The 18,528-nt window shown below is 35.7% G+C and overlaps 1 protein-coding gene across 14 annotated transcripts in view; it reads left to right on the plus strand.

The window, feature by feature from the left end:
* The window catches only part of OSBPL8 (oxysterol binding protein like 8), a 179,621-nt gene that overhangs the window by 60,304 nt on the left and 100,789 nt on the right, over window positions 1-18,528 (plus strand). For 4 of the 14 annotated variants that reach the window (XM_024579717.3, XM_024579716.3, XM_053921080.1 and 1 more), the window contains 2 exons: window positions 7,139-7,177; window positions 13,365-13,401. The exons of 4 other annotated variants lie outside the window; for them this stretch is intronic. In XM_024579717.3, the coding sequence (XP_024435485.2) occupies window positions 7,139-7,177; window positions 13,365-13,401 (76 nt within the window). Of the gene's footprint in view, window positions 1-2,022; window positions 2,083-7,138; window positions 7,178-13,364; window positions 13,402-18,528 lie in introns of those variants that run through there. 6 more of the 14 variants (XM_045187331.2, XM_053921081.1, XM_053921082.1 and 3 more) reach the window with 3 other exon arrangements.

The following is an 18,528-nucleotide window of genomic DNA, read 5'->3' on the forward strand; positions in this document are numbered from 1 at the left end:
TTAGGGTTTTTTTTTACAAGTTTGGTTCACTAATTTTTCCTCCTACTGAGATTTTTCATGTTGTTTTCATTAACGACACTTGGTCTTCTTATAAGAACATTAATTATTTGTTTGTGAGGCTGTACTTTCTTGGATATAATATCCTCCTGGGAATTTTAACTCCCTTGTTCATATTGCCCTAGATAGAAAGGGCAGGGCACGGAGATGCTTGTTTACTCCAGGGCGCAGTTCGTGTGTTAGGGTAGAGAATCTCTTGTTAAAATTGTTGCTTCATCAGTCCTCATTTGCCTTTTCCACTCATATGTTGTTTCTTGTGGAACTCCTTAGTGTTTGTACTATGGACCATAGTTCTTTCCACAAGCTGCCCCCTTCGTTGTAATCGCGTAGCTGATTTGGGGGAAAGTGCAGTGGAAGGCAGTGGACAGTGTGTTCTCCTGCTCTTACGTGCACACTGCATCTGCACATGGGCACAGCTTAAAAACAGAAGTCATTAGAACTGCGTTTAATGCCTCTGGTTGGTTTTAAATTGCTTTCTGCCCTGGTGGTAAAGGCAGGATGAACAATGATCTGTCCAGGATGACAAAGAGAAAAGGGCACAGAAAGATGGCTCCCAATCCCCCTTCTTACATCTGTGGTACTATACTCTCTTCTGCTCTAAGGTTGCTCCCTGTCCATTACTGGGCATGGGTTTAGGAAGGGTGTTAGTTATTTCACTAATAAGTAACTCAGTTCTCATTTGCAAAAGAAATTGATTACTTTCTTTTTGGCTTTGTCTTCCCTGCATTTAGAATGGCTAAGGTGGTGGCTGAAAATGTACCAGAGATTCAAGAGAACAGTAGCTGTATTGCACAGTTCATTAGTATAGGATAAATGTTTGCGTGCTCTGACATGCCCACAACTTGAAGATCAAAAGTAGAGAACTATTAAGATAACTAACTCCCGAGTGAATAGATTATGTCATTTACCGATAGAAAGCTATTTGTTTTGCTAAACTAGACTTCAGGAGGGAAACCAGCTTTAAAGATTTATTATTTCTTTTAATATCCATAAATGCAATCATTCAGATTTTTAAAGTAGGGATTAAAGATTTTTCATAAGCATTATCACTTGCTGTTTCTCATTTTTAAGACATGTAGGTGCATTTTGTAAGCAGAATATAATGAAAGCCAAGACTCCCACAGCCCTACATTTAACTCTTAATTAAAATTATGTGCATTAAGAATCTTAAAATAAATTTATTCCTACTTTAAAAAAAATGGGAGTCCCATTAACCTAAGAAAGTGGTTTTATGCAAAGGATTCAGATTTTAGCATGTTGGAGATACATGAAGATAAATTTGATTGAAAGAGAAAATCTTCATGTGCCAATTATCTAGTGAGAATAGAGCAATGAAGGATTTTTATTTAGACTTCCCATCACCTTAGTAGGTTTTCACTAGCTTATGATTTCAGAAGTCACCTTAAACTGAGTATAGTGCAAATAGCAGCAATGGAACAAGAAAGAGCTTGGGGGAGGAAGTTAATTATTATGTATGTGTGTATAGGCATATGAATTTATATTAATGTACCTGTATACTCATGCACACATGCACATCAACTTTAATTTTGGCCAAATGTTTATTGAGTCTAGCAAACTACCCTACCTTCGTTGAGTATACATCTGTGCCACACAGTACCTTGCGAGATTTCTTACTACAGTATGTTCAGAGCAGGTTTTAGGTCTCACAGGCAATATTGCTTGCGGCTTTAGGGGAATTAGTAGAAAATAAAGCTAGGGGAAATGAGTAACAACTAACATTTATTAAGTTTCTATTTTGTACTAGGAGCTATTCCAAGTGCTTTGCAGGTAGACTCATGTAATCTTTTAATAACTCTATGAGGTAGTATATTACCTCCATTTAATAGAGAGAAAACAGAGATAAGTAAATTGCTTAAGGTCACATGACTAGTAGGTGGCAGAACTGGGATACATTTTGTCTCTAGAGGCCAAGCTTTAATCATTTTTATATACTGCACCTCACCTATGTTAGAATCAGATAATACAAAATTTACACTCTGGGGTTTTTGTTCTTAAGATCTTAAGGTAATGTCAAACCATTGATTTTTATTTATTTATTTATGTATTTTAGCAGAGAAATAACCTGTTCAGAGTTGTAGCTTAGGAAAATTATCTTGGCAGAATTATGGAATATTGGGGGGGGAACCAACTGAGTATTAGAGTTATCGGAGGTGTTTGGAAAAATTCCAGTGCTCAGGCTACAGTACTCTGTTAACAAACTGAATTAGAATCTCAGAGGCTGAGACCCAGACGTCAGGACCTTTTAAAGTCTCGTAGGTGATGTCCATGAGGAACTGAGGCCGAGAACCATAGAAACAGAGGCAGTTAGCCCCGGAAACAAGTTAGCATGCAGTTGTATGATCTAGGTGAAAGGTGGTTTAAACCTGTAGGGCAGTAGTAGCAGCAGACTAGAAAATACGTCTCTTCTGGATTTTGCTTTTTTCCCTAGATTTCCAGACTCTGCACTTTCTATATTTGGGTTACTATATTTGTGTGAGAGAAAAAAATTTTTGCACACTTATTGTGAGTCCTGACCTTGGCTTAATGTCTCCCACACTTTCTCATTTATCCTTTCCAAAGTAATGTGAAGTATATAATATATTACTCTGTTTTTAGCAATGAAGAAACTGAGGTTCTGAAGAGGTTAGTAATTTACCTAAGATCACATAGCTAGTCAGTGGGCTATGTTAGGATTTCAATACAGATACTCTAATTCTGTTATTCTTGTCATTGACTATAAAGGCTATTGTGTTTCTATTACAAACTGATCTATTTTATACCTAGTTTTTTAAAGCATCCCTTTAAAGTTTTTATATGCATTAACTAATGTATACTTTGAAAGTATGTAATACATGATTTATTTTATTTAACCCAGAGCTTTGTTCTCTTGAAACTAATTTTGACTGTTCTCTCTGGGGTGAATATTTTGGTTTTTAGGCACCAAGTCGTTGCTGAGATGTGAACAGTTGCTAACTGAATTTTCATGTGTGGTAGATACGAGTCATGGAGGTTGATGTTTCCATACTATTATTAGCAGTCTTGTCTGTGGCTTGATACTGAACAACATAATATATAATCAGGCACATGTTAGAAATAGAATGGAACTATAGAAAGAAGGTATTTATATTCAGTCCTTTTAAATTGTCTTTCCATTACTGGTGACATTCAATATTATATTAGTTTCGGGTGTACAGTGTAGTGATTAGACATTTATATAACTTATGAAGTGATCCCCTGATAAGTCTAGCACCCACCTGGATTCATGCATAGCTATTATAACAGTTATTACCAAATATTCCCTATGCTGTACGAGTCCTATGTCTTAATTCAGATCATTGTCATGATGGAGGCTCATGCATCTGTGTGAAGAATTGGCTGAAATGAAATTCCAAGTTTGATTTTCACACACGCGGAAATATTTGTATGCATGAGCTCTCTCCTGTAACCAGCTGCATACCTAACCCGGCACGATTGTGATGATAACGTGGTTTCTTTTGTGCCATTGATTTGTAACCTTCTCAGGTAACTATGGATGGTTAGGTCAGATGTAGAGGAGAATGTTAATAGAGTCAAAGGCCAAGGTTATGAGTTTAATTTTTTTTAGTAGAGAAGCATTTCTTTTATGATTTTGTAACCACAGACTTCACTGGTAGTCTCACCAGCTGCACGACATTAGTTACAATTGCCATGTTGATTGATTTTGAACTTTCCTTATATACGAAGACCTCGATGAAGGAGGTTGGTGTAACCCTGGCAAGAGATCACCACTATTGGACAAATGCAACTTATGTTCCATTACTCAAAACTGATGGTGAACCTGTAACAATGCTATTTGTAAAGGACAGAATTATTTAAGAGAAAGGATGGGGGAATTACTAAAAATGGAGTTTGGGCAGATGATGGCCAAGACGGGTAGTTGAAGAAAATAGGAGTGTGCTTTAAGCACAACTAAGGGTATTCTTAGCATTGAGGTACTTTTCTAGGTTGAATTTTTAATATGACAGAATTTTAGGACAGATCTCGTGAACAAATAAGAGAATTAAATTCAAGATGTTTATTCAGGATTTGCCCAGGGAATATTAGAGAGTTAGGCTTAGATCAGATTTCAAGATTGTAGTCCATATTAGTTCTTTGGGTCTCTGTAGTAAGTGTGCAGAATGGTAAGTTTTGTAGAGTGTGAAGATGAGCAAGACTTGCTTTTTGCCATAAGAGAATTTAAACGAATTCATTTAGTACACAGAGGAACTTAGCGAACTACATGTTAGTGATTAAGCCTTTTTTTTCATTTATACATTTTTCATTCATTTAGTATTTGTTGAGTGTCTACCATGCATAGTTTTATGCAATACAACAAAGAACAAAGCAGTTGAAGTTCCTGCTCCAGTAGAACTAACATTGTAGTGGAGAAGGACCAAACCCCCCCATAACTATATACTGTATTATGTGATGATTGTTGTGATGAAGAATAAAGTAGGGTGAGAATAGAGAATACTGGAAGAGAGGGGATGGCTGTTGCTGTTTTTTAGGAATATCATGGAAGTCTTCTGATGAAGTGATTTTTGAACAGAGCCCTGAAGGTAGTTTTCTAGGCAGAGATAAGAGCCATGTGTGGTCCTTGTATGTCTGTTAGGCAGACTGGTGTTTAGGCTGCCCAACACCATAAGGTTGAGGTTTGAGGTTTGGAGGAAAGGTGAGTGAGTGGTCTTTCCACCTCCTTAGTCTCAGGAAGACAGAGATGCGGGTCAGGACCCTTAGAAATATATGGAGCTATGTGGACTCCTCCCTGCAGTTCTGCCTGATAGAAGGATGCAGTGACAGTCAGATGGAATATCTCCAAGTTAGGCCTGGCTAGGATGGAGTATCCCTTTGTTGTACTTGACTTGGGAAGTCAGGAAGGCCCTGAGCAAGGATATGATATTTGATCTGGGCTAAGAAGAATGAGTGCTCGAGGAGGGTGATGGGGATGGCCTAAGGGGTTAGAGCTCAGAAGAGGTGGGAAATTAATTTGGGTAATTGTCAGTGAATAGAGCCCATTTAAAAATCAAGTCAATGGAATTATCTAGGGAAAGCATGTTGAATGAGGACAAAAGGGATTCTAGAATGCAGCCTTTGGGAATAACTATCTTAAGGGGGCAGAAAGGGGAGGGAGTCAAGCAGAGAGAGGGAAGAAGAGAATGGAGAGAAAATAGCTGGGAAACTAAGGAAGGGAAGGAAGTTTGAGAAAAGGATTGGTCTGCAAGGATTAGTGGCAAATGCTAGATAGCAAATGCTCAGTTAAGTTGAGCTGGGGAAAGGTCAGGTTGTACTAGGCCTGATATGTACAAAAAGGGTAGCCACTTATGAGTAATTTACATTTAAAGTAATTAAGTTAACTGTTGAATCCCTCAGTCTTATTAGCTACATTTCAGCAAATGCACCCATGTGTACCCATGTGTAGCTAGTAGGTGCCCTATCGATTAGCACAGATGTAGAATATTTCCGTCATTGCAGAATGTTGCATTTGCCAGTGCTGTACTAGACCATTATAATATTAGGGAAAAGTTAAATAACAGTTTAATTTTTTTAATGGTAACATAGAGAAAATACTATTAGATAGTGAACTATATACATTGTCAAAAAATTGATAGTAGAAGATCAGAGTTGGGGAAAGATAACTTGAGCTTGAAGTTTGGTCATGGAATTGGCAATTTGATTTGAGCCTTCAGGGTCAGTGAACTTTCGAGCTACTGAGCAGGGAAGCAGAAAGTAGGCAGAGAACTGCAGGTCGCTCTGAGCAATCCATTTTACTAGACTGAATTTAGATAAACGGAGTTTTGGAGTTGTGAGACTGTGTCATAGAAGATCAACATATTTCTGTGGAATGGATAATTGAGCCAAAATTGTAGAAGGTTTAAGTAAATTTCGAGAGTTTATTTTCTAAAGAATTGGTGCTATCGAATGTTTTTAAGTGGAGGAGCAACATGGCTAAAGTGATAGTTGGTAAATAAATCATTCCCTTCTCGGTCCTCTGTTGGTCTTTGTTATTTGTTGCACTTCTAAGCAATTTTGCTTGATGTCTATAAAAAATCTATAAAGTAGACCTCATTTAAATAAATAAGTAAAAATAAAAAATCTATAAAGTATTCTGGGAAGTTGTAAGCTTTAATAACTATTCACAGAGGAGAAAATACACCTCAGAGAAGTTAAATCACTTGCTAATGATGGGGCTGGCTTCAAGAATGAGTAATTTGGGTAGACTGGAGATAACTTATCTCAACGTCAAATAAATTACAGCACACGCAAATTTCAATATAGATGATTTTCCTGGCAGTGGGAACCATGTCTTTATCATGTTTTTAAATTCCAGTATTTAACATAGTAAATGAATGAGTGAGGCAAGAGTGAACGCAGGGCTGTCTATTGAAAGGGAGGCAGATGCAAACGGTGATAAATGAGGTAATGTGGGTCTGGCCTATGTGGTATTAATGGGAAGAGACTTGATGTGAGAAAGACATTCTCTAGGTAAAAAACATCAGAATTTAATGACTTGATCATATGCTGGGGGAAAAGAGTTTCAGATGATTCAAGGGTTTAAGTCTGAGTGATTGAAAGGAAGATGGTACCGTTGGAAAATAGGCAAGTTGGCCTGGAGTCTTGATTCTGAGGGAAACTGCTGAGTGCTATTTTTGACATAAAGGTATTTTATAAAACAAGTTCAAAGCCCTTCCTTTGTTAATAGAATTTTAGAACAAAGAAGTTAATTTGCAGTAATGGCCAAACATACAGGTAGTAATGCTTTGGATGAAGTTTTTGAATGAAGCCAGGTAGGTCTGAGGAAAAAACTAGGTCTGTGAAAAAACAAAGAACATTCCAGAAAGAACTTCACAGGTTGGAAGATTGACTCTAATTTTCTGAAGCCTTGGGATTTTTTAAAGAAAGGATTCAGTTTCTAGTGTAAACTTAATATTGTACCTTTTTTCTTTGCTACTTCTTAAAAGATTAATGCACCTCTTAATTCTTTTGATATCTGTGGGTGCTCTTTAGATTCAGATTCTGGTATATGAGATTAAATCACTCCTGAGAAAATTTGTTTCTTTTTTAGATCTTGCCATATTCAGAAGTTGCTGAAGTTCAAGAGACAGTGAGTAATATATATGGTGCTGTGTTTGAAATGTTAACATTTTTATATATTTTTAGGATTTCAAATAGGATTCTAAAACATTTTGCACTGTTTTTAATCGTAGATGATTTTGTCATAAGAAGTAGCTAGTGTAGATTGAAAATATCAGTTTAAAACATTTTTATTTTTTCTAAAATGTAAATAGGTTTAATCTTTTCTAATGCATACTAATGTGGCAAATTTAAACAACATAAAAATAATAATAAATAAAATCTTACATTATAAAGCAAACCACTGTTAATATTTTGGTGACATCTTTCCTAAGTGTGTTCATATGTGTACATCTTACATATAAAAGCTTTTAAAAGTGGAGGCATATCATACAAAGTTTTTTATAACCTACTTTTAAAAGCCAATATATGTCCTGGCCAGATGGCTTAGTTAGTTGGAATTGTCCTATATACCAAAAGGTTGTGGGTTCAATTGCTGGTCAGTGCACATACTAGGTTGAGGGTTCGATCCCCACTAGGGACATGTATGGGAGGCAACTGATACCCCTTTCTCTCTTTCTCTCTCTCTCAAATCAATTTAAAAAAACATGTCCTCAGGTGAGGATTTAAAAAAAAAAAAAGCCAATATATAATGGATGTTTTTCAGTCAGTGGAAAAAACCTTTAAAGAATACATAGTATTTTATTGTGTGAATGTATTTTTATTGAATACCTTGTTTTAAATAGATTTTTGTTTTGATATTATACATGATATTATGGTACATATCTACAGGCACATCTTTATGACCATTTTGGATGATCAGCCTAGTATTCATTCCTAGAAGTGGAATCAAATGTGTGATTAGGTCATTTTTCAACAAATGCCTGGCCAGCCAGGTTATGTTCTGTACTTAGCAGTAATAAGCTCTGTTTCCCAGAAGAATATTTCCTTAAAATCTCTCCTGTGAAACTCAGGGGTGAAATGTGCACATGTATGTTTTTCAGGAGAATGCAGGAGTGTGAAAAGTTCAGTTATGTGTAGAGTGATGGCTCCCGTTGAAAGAACAGAGAGATCTCAGCTGCATTGTGCCATAGTTTCCTGTGTATAATGCACTCCCATGTATAATGCACACACATGTTTTTGGCCCAAACTTTCAGGAAAAAAATCTTTCATTTTAATTTTTTAATTAAATTATGTATTTATTTACATTTAGAAACAAAACTGTTGTCTCCAGGGTATTATTTTGCACACGGATATCATTATTGCTTTCTAGAGTTACACTTTTAATGCATAAGCATAAATAAAAGAATTAAAAACATTTATATAGATACGGAATTAGCACTACCCATGTATAATGAACATTCTTAGTTTTCCCTCAAAAATTTGGGCAAAAAGTGCACATTATACGTGGCAAAATATGGTATATCCCTCACTGAAGTTTCTCACTGTAAGAGCCAAAAATAACATTAAGTAGAACACTCTTGGTATGTTTTATATAACCCTGCTTCTGAATTGTGGCTTCCCTGAGAGCTGTGGCAGGATTGCTTCTAGGAATACCACTTGATCAGCTTTAGTGGGCAGCGGTGCCACCTGCTTCAATCTTTATTTTCCCGTGGTACTAACTATCAGTGCTTGACAAGCTCTTCATGCTTTCATTTAAGCTCAAAAGATGACTTAAGCCAAATCAGTATGTATGTTAAGGAGGTGCTGTGCTAAAGGCAGTGGAATCAAGCTACTGCATAGATCTCATGGGATTATTTCTGTGTAATAGTGTGGCCATCTGTGCTAGATTACTCAGGACTGAGAGGGTTCCCAGGGCAAAAGGTGTGGTTGGTTATGAACTCCTACCTATTCCTTTACATTTCTCAAAGATTTCAATGCTAATTATACATGGGAAATACAGAAGTACATTAAAACAGAATCACATTTTTTTTGCATAATGTTCTTTTCCTGAGATTTGTAGACTGATCAGTAATGACTTAGACAATGGCTGTATTCCGTGCTTTTAATTTAAGTACGTTGGTAGTATACTGGCGTGTCACTATCATTTTACTATTTTCAAAATAGAGAATTTATTTCTATGTGAAAGAAACTGTTGAGATTACTGCGTGGACATTGTCCAGGGGATAATGGCAAACATGATAAATTACTCAAGTAGAGAAAAGGTGTCTGGCCTGTCTTAATGGTCTTTTTCTGAACAAGCTGAGGAAGAGTTCCTGGATTCTTTGAGATTGTAGTAAGACTGTATTTTGGCTTGCTAACAGCAAATCAAAAAGAGTAGCTAGCTGTGTATTTCTTATTTGTAAAATATCTTCCAAGATACTTGTGTAGAGTGTTTCCACGTCAGTAATGTCACGTTGTCTTTCCTCGTGTTTATACAACACGGAACTGCGAAGATCAGACCCTGGTCCTGGAAGTGGTAAGAAGTCAGTAGTGTGCAGTTTAGTCGTGTGCAGAGGAGTTCGTGAGGTAAAATTCATTGGTAGTCTTCAGTTACTCATGTCCTCTTTCCCGTTCACATCACTTGCAAGCAACTCTGGGAGGATTTCATTTGCATCCCAATTTAATGCCTTTTGTAGCCACATCCTTCTGAAGATTTCTGAGGAAATGCTTATTTTTTATTGTGTTTCTGCTTTTATTTGGAGTGTTTCAGCTTGGTTCTTAGTTCTGTTGTTTCATCCTGTGTTTTCTAATGCCTGTTTTTTTGTCTTGTGGCGTTTTTTAATCTACTATGATTAAGCCATTGAGGTCATATATCCTAACTCTTACACGTATCATAATTTATAATATTTTTTTACCAGCCTATACCTTTCCCTGTACAGGTCTGTTTATCCAGTTGCCTGTTTGACATTTTGACTTAGATATCTAATGGGCATTTCAAACTTCACCTGTTTCAACCTGAGCTGCTTATATTCCTCCATGTAAACTAGCTCCTCTCACTGCCTTTTGCATCGCAGATAATGGCAGTTCTGCCCTTCCAGGTGTTCAGACCTCAACACGTGACTTCATTTTGATTCCTCCGTCTTTCTTTTTTCCCATGCTTGGTCTGTTTAGAAATCCTGTTGGCTCTACCTTAAAAATGTATTCAGAACTCAACTACTTGTCATCACCCTCGCTGCTACCATCTGGGTTCAAGCCTCCTTCATCTCTCCCCTAGTTTATTTCAGTAACCTAACTGATTATACCCTGTTCCTCTAGTCTATTCTCAACATAGCAGCCAGAGCGATCCTGTTAAGACATAATCAGCTTTTGTCACTCCTTTTCTCAGTGGCCTCTCTCTCATTCAGAATACAGTCAAAGTCCTGACTGGGTCCTATAAAGTCCTTCACACTCTCGCACCCATTTACTTCTCTGACTTCATCTGTTACACTCATACTTGCCTTGTATTTCCACCTCTTTGACCATGTTCCCCAAACAGTCCAAACTTGCTCCCTTACCAATCCTCTATACTTGTTCCTCCCTTTGCTTGGAATACTCTTCCTTTTTATGTCCTAAGGTAAGTCACCTCATTTTACGCAGTCAGCTCTGGAGTGAAGCCTTAGTAGGACACCCTGTCTGAAATTTTAACTCCTACTTCCCTAACATTTTATGTCCTCATTTTCTGCTTATTTTTCCTTAGTACTTATCCTATATAATACATAACAGATTTTTACTTGTTTATTATGTTATTGTTCATCTTCCACACCAAACCATTTCTACCACAAAGGCAGAATTTTTGTCTGTTTTGTTCACTATCCTTGGTGCCTAAAATGATACCTATCTATACAGCAGGTATCCAGTACTGTTGGGTGGATGGATTATCTATGATTGGAATAGTCTGTGTTTAGTTTATTGTTTAGTGTCTCAATCTGAAAAAAATACTGGATTAATTCAATAGAATCAGATTTATATGCCCAAACATGGTTGGGGGTATAAAATTGAAAGTCAGCATAATTTGAAACAAATGTTTAGGAGTTACCATATATGCTGGGGATTATTTTCTGGGAATAAGCAGGCAAGGGGTACAGCTGCAAAGAAGCTGATGCTGTTAATCAACAGTATCTGAGAAATAACACCTGTACAGTGAAAGTAAATTTAATCTTTAGTCCTACATAGAAGACCAACTCAAAGCCTTCAAATATGATCGGCCCTGTGAAATTAAATACTCCCAACCCTGTATACATGGTTAGAACCATGCTTTCCTTTAGGAGCTTCCTGGTAAATCTAGGTAAATGAGTAATTATTCATATCAGTACAGGAACTTTTTTTTTTAAGATGTCCATGAAACATTTGTAAAATTTCCCATAGTTGTCTCTATCAGTTTAACTTTTTTCACTTTCCCAATATTATATTATTTACTGATGATAATCATCCTAAAAGTAAGTGGTATAAAGTGACATTTATTATCTTAGTTTCTGTGGGTCAGGGATCTAAGAACACTTTTGCTAGTTGTCTCTGGCTCAAAATCTCTATATAGTTGCAGTCAAGTTACTGGAGAGAGGCGGCTTGCTGCAGTCTTTCTGAAAGCTGGACTGAGTGGGTGGAAGGGGAGGGCAAAAGGGGCAAGGTGGGAAATTCACTTCAAAGCTCACTTAGTGGTCGTCGACAGACCTCTCAGTTCCTTTGTGTAAGGAAACTCTCTGTAAGGTTGCCTCCCTAATGCGCAGCTGGCTTTCCCCAGGGTGATGTATCTAGGAAGAATGAGACTGTGAACAAGATGGGAAGTCCTGGTCTTTTTACAGTCTAATCTCAGAAGTGAGATGCCTTTATTTGTGCCATATTCTGTTCATTAGAAGTGATTTAAGCAAGTCCAGCATACACTCAAAGAGGAGATTGGACACCAAGAAGTGGGGTCTCTGGGCCATTTTAGAGATTGCCTACCATAAATGCTTTGATCTGTTCCCACATACTTGCTAGTTGTACTCACATGGTAATAAGGACTTGAGCACAATTAGTTGGTTGTCACTAAAGCTGTATTTTTTTTAAGTTTATCCTGTGAAATTAAAATTAGCTTTTAGAAGAATGTGCATAAATGGGCAACTACAGAATAATGAACAGAGCAAGTGCCTTTATTTATTTATTTATTTTTGAGCAAATGCCTTTAAAAGGCATTAGAACACAATTTCAAGCATTGTGAAATAATCATCACTTTAGGGAACTAATAGGGCCAAGATTTTTTCCTGGGAGACAAAAGCAAACAACTGCTATTTCTTTTCTTTCTTTCTTTCTTAATTTTTTTTTTTTTTGTCATAGCCAATTAAGACTCCCTCACCCCCTTTAAATAAAGCCAAGTAATAATGTAATTGGTGGGATTTTTTTTTTTTTTGGTACTTTAGTTTTGATTTATTACCATTCTTAGTATTTGAAATGAAGGAGAGTCTACGGCCATACCACCCTGAATGCGCCCGATCTCGTCTGAAATGAAGGAGAGCTGAGGACTTTGTTCCTACCAAGGGAGACCAAAACACTTGTCCATAGGTGACATTTAGTGTAACATTGTATGTTAAAGTAATTACTAGACAACAGGCCAGCAGTCTTTTTTTCTGTTTCTTTTAGTTGATTACAAGTTATTCATTTAAGAAAATTTTGTCTGAGCTAATAAATTAATCATTCTAATCAGTATTCCTCTTTGTTTTTTGCCATTTGAGAAAATAATTGTTCTACTTCGTTGGTGTCTTTGTAAAAGGTCTTTGCGCAATGCTTGGAATATAATAACAACTCAGTAAATGTTCCTTTCTTTTTATAGAAAAAAATAGACTGAATTTCTATGTTTTGTTAAGTGCTTTCATGGCATGCAGAACTAATATTTAATACTGCATGGGTGTTGTATATTTTTAAACCATTTAAATTTAAGAATTAATAACTTTTGGCTGTACCTTACATTTCTAAATAATTTTTACTACTCCTAACCCAAATCTTAAATTATAATTCAAAGTAATTTTTGACTTGAGTAATTTTCAAAACAAAATACTTGGGTGACTTTACTTTTCTCTTTCTCCCTTCATTTTACAGAATAAAACAAATATTGGATACTTCCTAAGCCAAGACCTCTTTGTGTGTGGAAAAGGAAATTCTCTGTGAACTGTGATTATTAGGGTTGATGTGCATGAGCTTTCTACTTATAAACTAATGCTATTTTCCTTGTCCTTTTGTTTCACTGCCGCTTCAATCCCGATGCATTGTGCTTCTTCCTTGTTTGGATTGTGTGTGTTTGCTGCTCAATTACCCTGCCTTAAAAGCTTCTTGGTGATAGCAAAGATGTCCTTGCACCGTCAAGTAAGTAGCTACAGTTTGAATAGCATGTTTGGAGACGTGGCAATGTTTTGATGTGTTCTTATACAAAGCATATGGTACTTTGATTTTGATTTTTAAGCATTCTGCTTTTTTTCCAGGCATTGAAATACAAAGTAAAGAATCTAAATGGTCACTCAGTGTCCATCAGAGATTGATAGTGTTTGTATATTTACATCCTGATTATCTAAAGATAAGATTGTTTACTTAATCTATGATCTAGTTAATCATTTAGGACCTTTTCTTCATCCTATTTCTTTCTGCAGTCACCACGAAGCATAAGTCATACTACTTTGAGGCTGGACATGGTGTAAGGAATTCACTGCCATATGAAAATGGGAAACACTGCTTTAGTTTGTCAGAATTTTTACCTAAGAGATAATTTGGTTATGAAAATGTTTTAGAACAGTTGCTGTTTGTCTCTAATACTGCTTATAATATGTATGTATTTTTCCTATAAAGAGAGGTAATTAAGGTAATATGCTAAAACTCCTTTTTAACTGCAGCATAGTTTTAAAAATATATTGTTTATTTTACAAACAGCATTATTTAGAATAACAGGAATTTTGAAAGTAGAGTACACAAATACCAAAACATTTTTGTTTTCCTGTTCAGCCTTACCTGTAACCCTTGGCAGATATTTTCTGTGAGTTTTTCAGTTTCTCTGATTGCCTCATACATTCAAATGTTGGCTCAGGTGAACTGATGGCCACTGCTGAACCTTACAAATAGAATTTAATTTTTAATATCAGTTGAAATGGTTCTATTTTAGGAGCAGGGTTTTATAAGTGCATGTGTTTAATTTTTACTTGGAATAGAGGAAATTTATTGTGGTTGTATGTTTTAAGCCTATATAAATAAAAATACACAGCATATATTAGGAATGAGTTTATATTGTACTCTGCCAACAGGTAAAAAGTGACTGTATAACTATTTCCTGGAGACAGTGTATCTTTTAGAGTAAAAAATAATTTCATGTAGTACTTTATTAGGATCTGTACTATTTACCAACATATTTAAATTCTTCAAGTATTTGAGGAAAGGTATATCTTCTGTAATGGGAGACTTGGGATTTATTTTTTATTATTTATTTTATTATTATTTTTCTTTTTTTAATTGTTGTTCAAGTACAGTTGTCTCCATTTCCCTCCCTACCATTCCCCCCACCCCAGCCATCCCCACCTCTCACCCTCTATCCTACCCCTCTTTGGCTTTATCCATGTGTCCTTTCTACATGTTCCTTGACAACCCTTCCCCCTTTTCCCCCCTTTATCCCCTCCCACCTCCCCTCTGGTTACTGTCAGTTTGTTCTTAATTTCAATGTCTCCTGTTATAGTTTGCTTGCTTGTTTGTTTTGTTGATTAGGTTCCACTTATAGGTGAGATCATATGGTATTTGTCTTTCACCGCCTGGCTTATGTCACTTAGCATAATGCTCTCCAGATCCATCCAAGTTAAATAGAGATTATTTTAGACTTTAAAATAATTACTTAACTTCATTTTATCTTAGCTTTCACTTAGATTAAGGGCATACACCAGACTCTGAGGCTTATAAAATTCTTTAGATTATATTTTGATAAGTTGAATTCAGAAGTTAAAGAATGGTAGTTACAGAGTCAGTCTCCTTAGAAGAAGTTCCAGCTAGTATGTTAATTACATTACTGTTAATTATTCCAGTGTGATTAGTTGCTACTGTAGTTAAGATAGTAAAGCAATATGAAAGGCCAAGTAGGTTACTTCCATTACAAAGTACAGACAGGAGAGGGCACTGTAATGCTATCTTTAGTAGGTGAGGCGATTGATTATAATGTCATAAACTACACTGAAATCATGCAGTGACTCATTCCTCAAATATTTACTCAGTCATTTAGCAAGTATTTATTTGTCACTTTCATGCCAAGGGATACAGATAAAAACAAAAGTCACTACCCTTTTTAAATTTATACTTAAGTAGTCTTGAGTTCTGCAAATGATGGAGGATAGCAAACTGATTTTTGTATTATGCAAATCCGTTTTTGTTTGTGTGGTTGTTAATATTTGTGAATGGGGTGAGAGAAAAATAGGCTTTCTGTTTTTTTCTAAGGTAGACTCTGTATATTGCTATTTCTGCAAACCTCACTTCAAGGTTATCAAAATCATAACAGTAATATCTCAGGCACTAAGGAGTTAGAAATGGGTGAATGGAACTAAATGTACACTTCTTAGACTATTTCCTTTGTTACGTACTAAAGTTACTCAAAACGTAGCTACCTGTGTCTTACTGATGGAATACTTAAGCAAACCTTAATTCTGTTAGTTGTATTTCTCTTAATGTATTTTAAATTGGCCTTAAGTGTACTGTCTGATACTACAAAAAATGTAGCATATGTAGATTGTAAAGCATAATTATACAGTCAGTAAATTTTGAACTTGCCACTTAATAACTTGAATTTTAAAAATATTTCATGTTCATCTGTGTGCTGCTTCTCTCTTCTTTCCCTGGGCCTGCCACCCATAGATGACTGTTTTGTATTTTTTATCATTCTTTGCTTTTTTAAAAAATAGCTCTTTTATGTTATTTTAAAATTATGTATGTATCATTAAGGTTTGCTTGGTTTTTAATTTTATCAGAATGGAACCATGATAACATGTCATCTTTTAGGACTTGCTATTGTAATTAACATTTTTTCCCAAGATTCAGCCATGTCATTGAGTATAGCTGTAGGTCTCTCCTTTTTTAGTGCTACATGCTATTTTATGATATGCATATACCACCATATATGAATCCATCCTGTCTTCAAATGATGAGTAAAGTTGGTTTAATTTTTGCTACTACGAACAGTATTCCTATCAACATTCTAATTTTTGCCTTTTGGTACACACATATAAGAGTATTTCTAGTTGTAAAGCCAAGAGTGGAATTGTTGGACCCCTAGGATATGCTGAAATTTAATACAAGTCTAAGTAGTTTTCCGAAGTGCTTGTATTGGTTTATACTCTACCGGTAATCAGTGCTTAAAATGTCTCGTTGATCCCACCCTTATCTATTTGCTGTATTCAGACTCACTAATTTTTGTCAATTTTACCGAGTATAAAATATTTCTTGTAGTTTCGATTTGTATTTTTTTATTACTATAAGAGTGAGCATCTTTTTGTGTATTTATTGACCATTTGCATCTTTTCTTCCACGAAATCACCATTCAAGTCTCTCCCCCTTTTTTGTATCATTTTTTTTTAATTGAGGCATAACTGACATACAACATTCTGTTACTTTCAGGTAAATAACATACTGATTCAATTTGTATATATTACAGAGTGATCACAGCAAGTCTAATTAACATCCATTAGCATACATTGTTATAGATATTTTTCTTGTGATGAGAATTTTTAAGGTATTCTGTCTTAGTAAATTTCAAATAATGCCGTGCAGTATTATTAACTATAGTCTCCATGCTGTATGTTACATCCACCTGACATTTATTTTATAATTGGAAGCTTGTACCTTTGACCCCCTTTTCACCCATTGTGCATCCCCTTCCAACCTCTTCACCTCTGGCAATCACCAGTCTGTTTTCTGTACCTGTAAGTTCAGTTTTTATTGTTGTTTGTTTTTTTTTAATTCTACCTTGTCTTTTTCTGTCTTTCTTCACTTAGTATAATGCCCTCAAGGTCTGTCCATGTTGCAAATGGCAAGATATCGTTCTTTTTGTGGCTGGGTGGAATTCCATTGTATATATGAACTGCATTTTCTTTATCAGTTTATGCATTGATAGACACTTAGGTTGTCTCCATATCTTGGCTATTGTAAGTAATGCTGCAGTGAACATTGGGGAGCATATATCTTTTCAACTTAGTATTATTATTTTCTTCAGATACATACACAGAAATGGAATTGCAGGATCAGATGGTAGTTCTATTTTTAACTTTCTGAGGAACCTCCATACTGTTTTCCACAGTGGCTGCACCAATTTACATTCCCACAATCAGTGCAAAAGGATTTCCTTTTCTCCACATCCTCACCAACAATTTTTTTTCTTGATTTTTTAATAATAGCTATGCTAAGGAATGTGGGGTGATATCTTACTGTGGTTTGTAGTTTTGATTTACATTCCTGTGATGATTAGTGATGTTGAGCACCTTTTCTTGTACCTGTTGAACATCTACATGTCTTTTTTGGAAAAATGTCTGTTTTGATACTCTGTTCATTTTTTAATAGGATTTTTTTTCTATTGAGTTATATGAGTTCTTTATATATTTTGGCTATTAGCCCCTTTATCAGATATTTCATTTGCAAATATTTCCTCCCATTCAGTAGGTTGCCTTCTCATTTTGTTGATGGTTTTTCTTCGTTGCACAGAAACTTTTTAGTCTGATGTAATCTCAGTAGTTTATTTTTGCTTTTGGAGTCAGATCCAAAAAATGGTCACAGAGTCTGATGTCAGGGAGCTTACTGCCTATGCTTTTTTCCAGGAGTTTTATGGCTTCGGTCTTACATTTAAGTCTTCAGTTCATTTTGAGTTAATTTTTGTGTATGGTGTAAGATAGTGGTCTGGTTTCATCCTTTTGCATGTGACTGTATACTTTTCCCAACAGCATTTGTTGAAGAAGCTGTCCTTTTCCCGGACAACTGATATTATTGACTGCTTTGTCATACGTTTATTACCAGTATAGGCAGGGGTTTATTTCTGGGCTCTTGATCCTGTGCCCCTGATCTTTATGTCTTTTTTATGTCAATATCTACCCATATTGTTTGTATTACTAGAGTTTCATAATACAGCTTGAAACCAGGGAGCTTAATGCCTTCAGCTTCGGTTCTTTCTTAAGATTTTTTGGCTATGCAGGGTCTTCTGTGATTCCATACAAATTTTAGGATTGTTTGCTCTATTTTTGTGAAAAATGCCATTAGAATTTTGGTAAGGATTGCGTTGAATCCATAGATTGCTTTGGGTAGTATGGAAATTTTCAAAAATACTAATTCTTCTATTCTGTCAGCCATAGAATATCTTTTCATCTGTGTCTTCTTTAATTTCTTTCATCAGTGTCATAACAGTTTTCACTGTCAGGTAGTCCCTCCTTATCCATGGGGGATGCATTCCAAGACTCCCATGGCTGAAACTGTGGATAGTACCAAACC

This window comes from Desmodus rotundus, chromosome 3, assembly GCF_022682495.2.
Source record: "Desmodus rotundus isolate HL8 chromosome 3, HLdesRot8A.1, whole genome shotgun sequence".
NCBI lineage: Eukaryota > Metazoa > Chordata > Mammalia > Chiroptera > Phyllostomidae > Desmodus > Desmodus rotundus.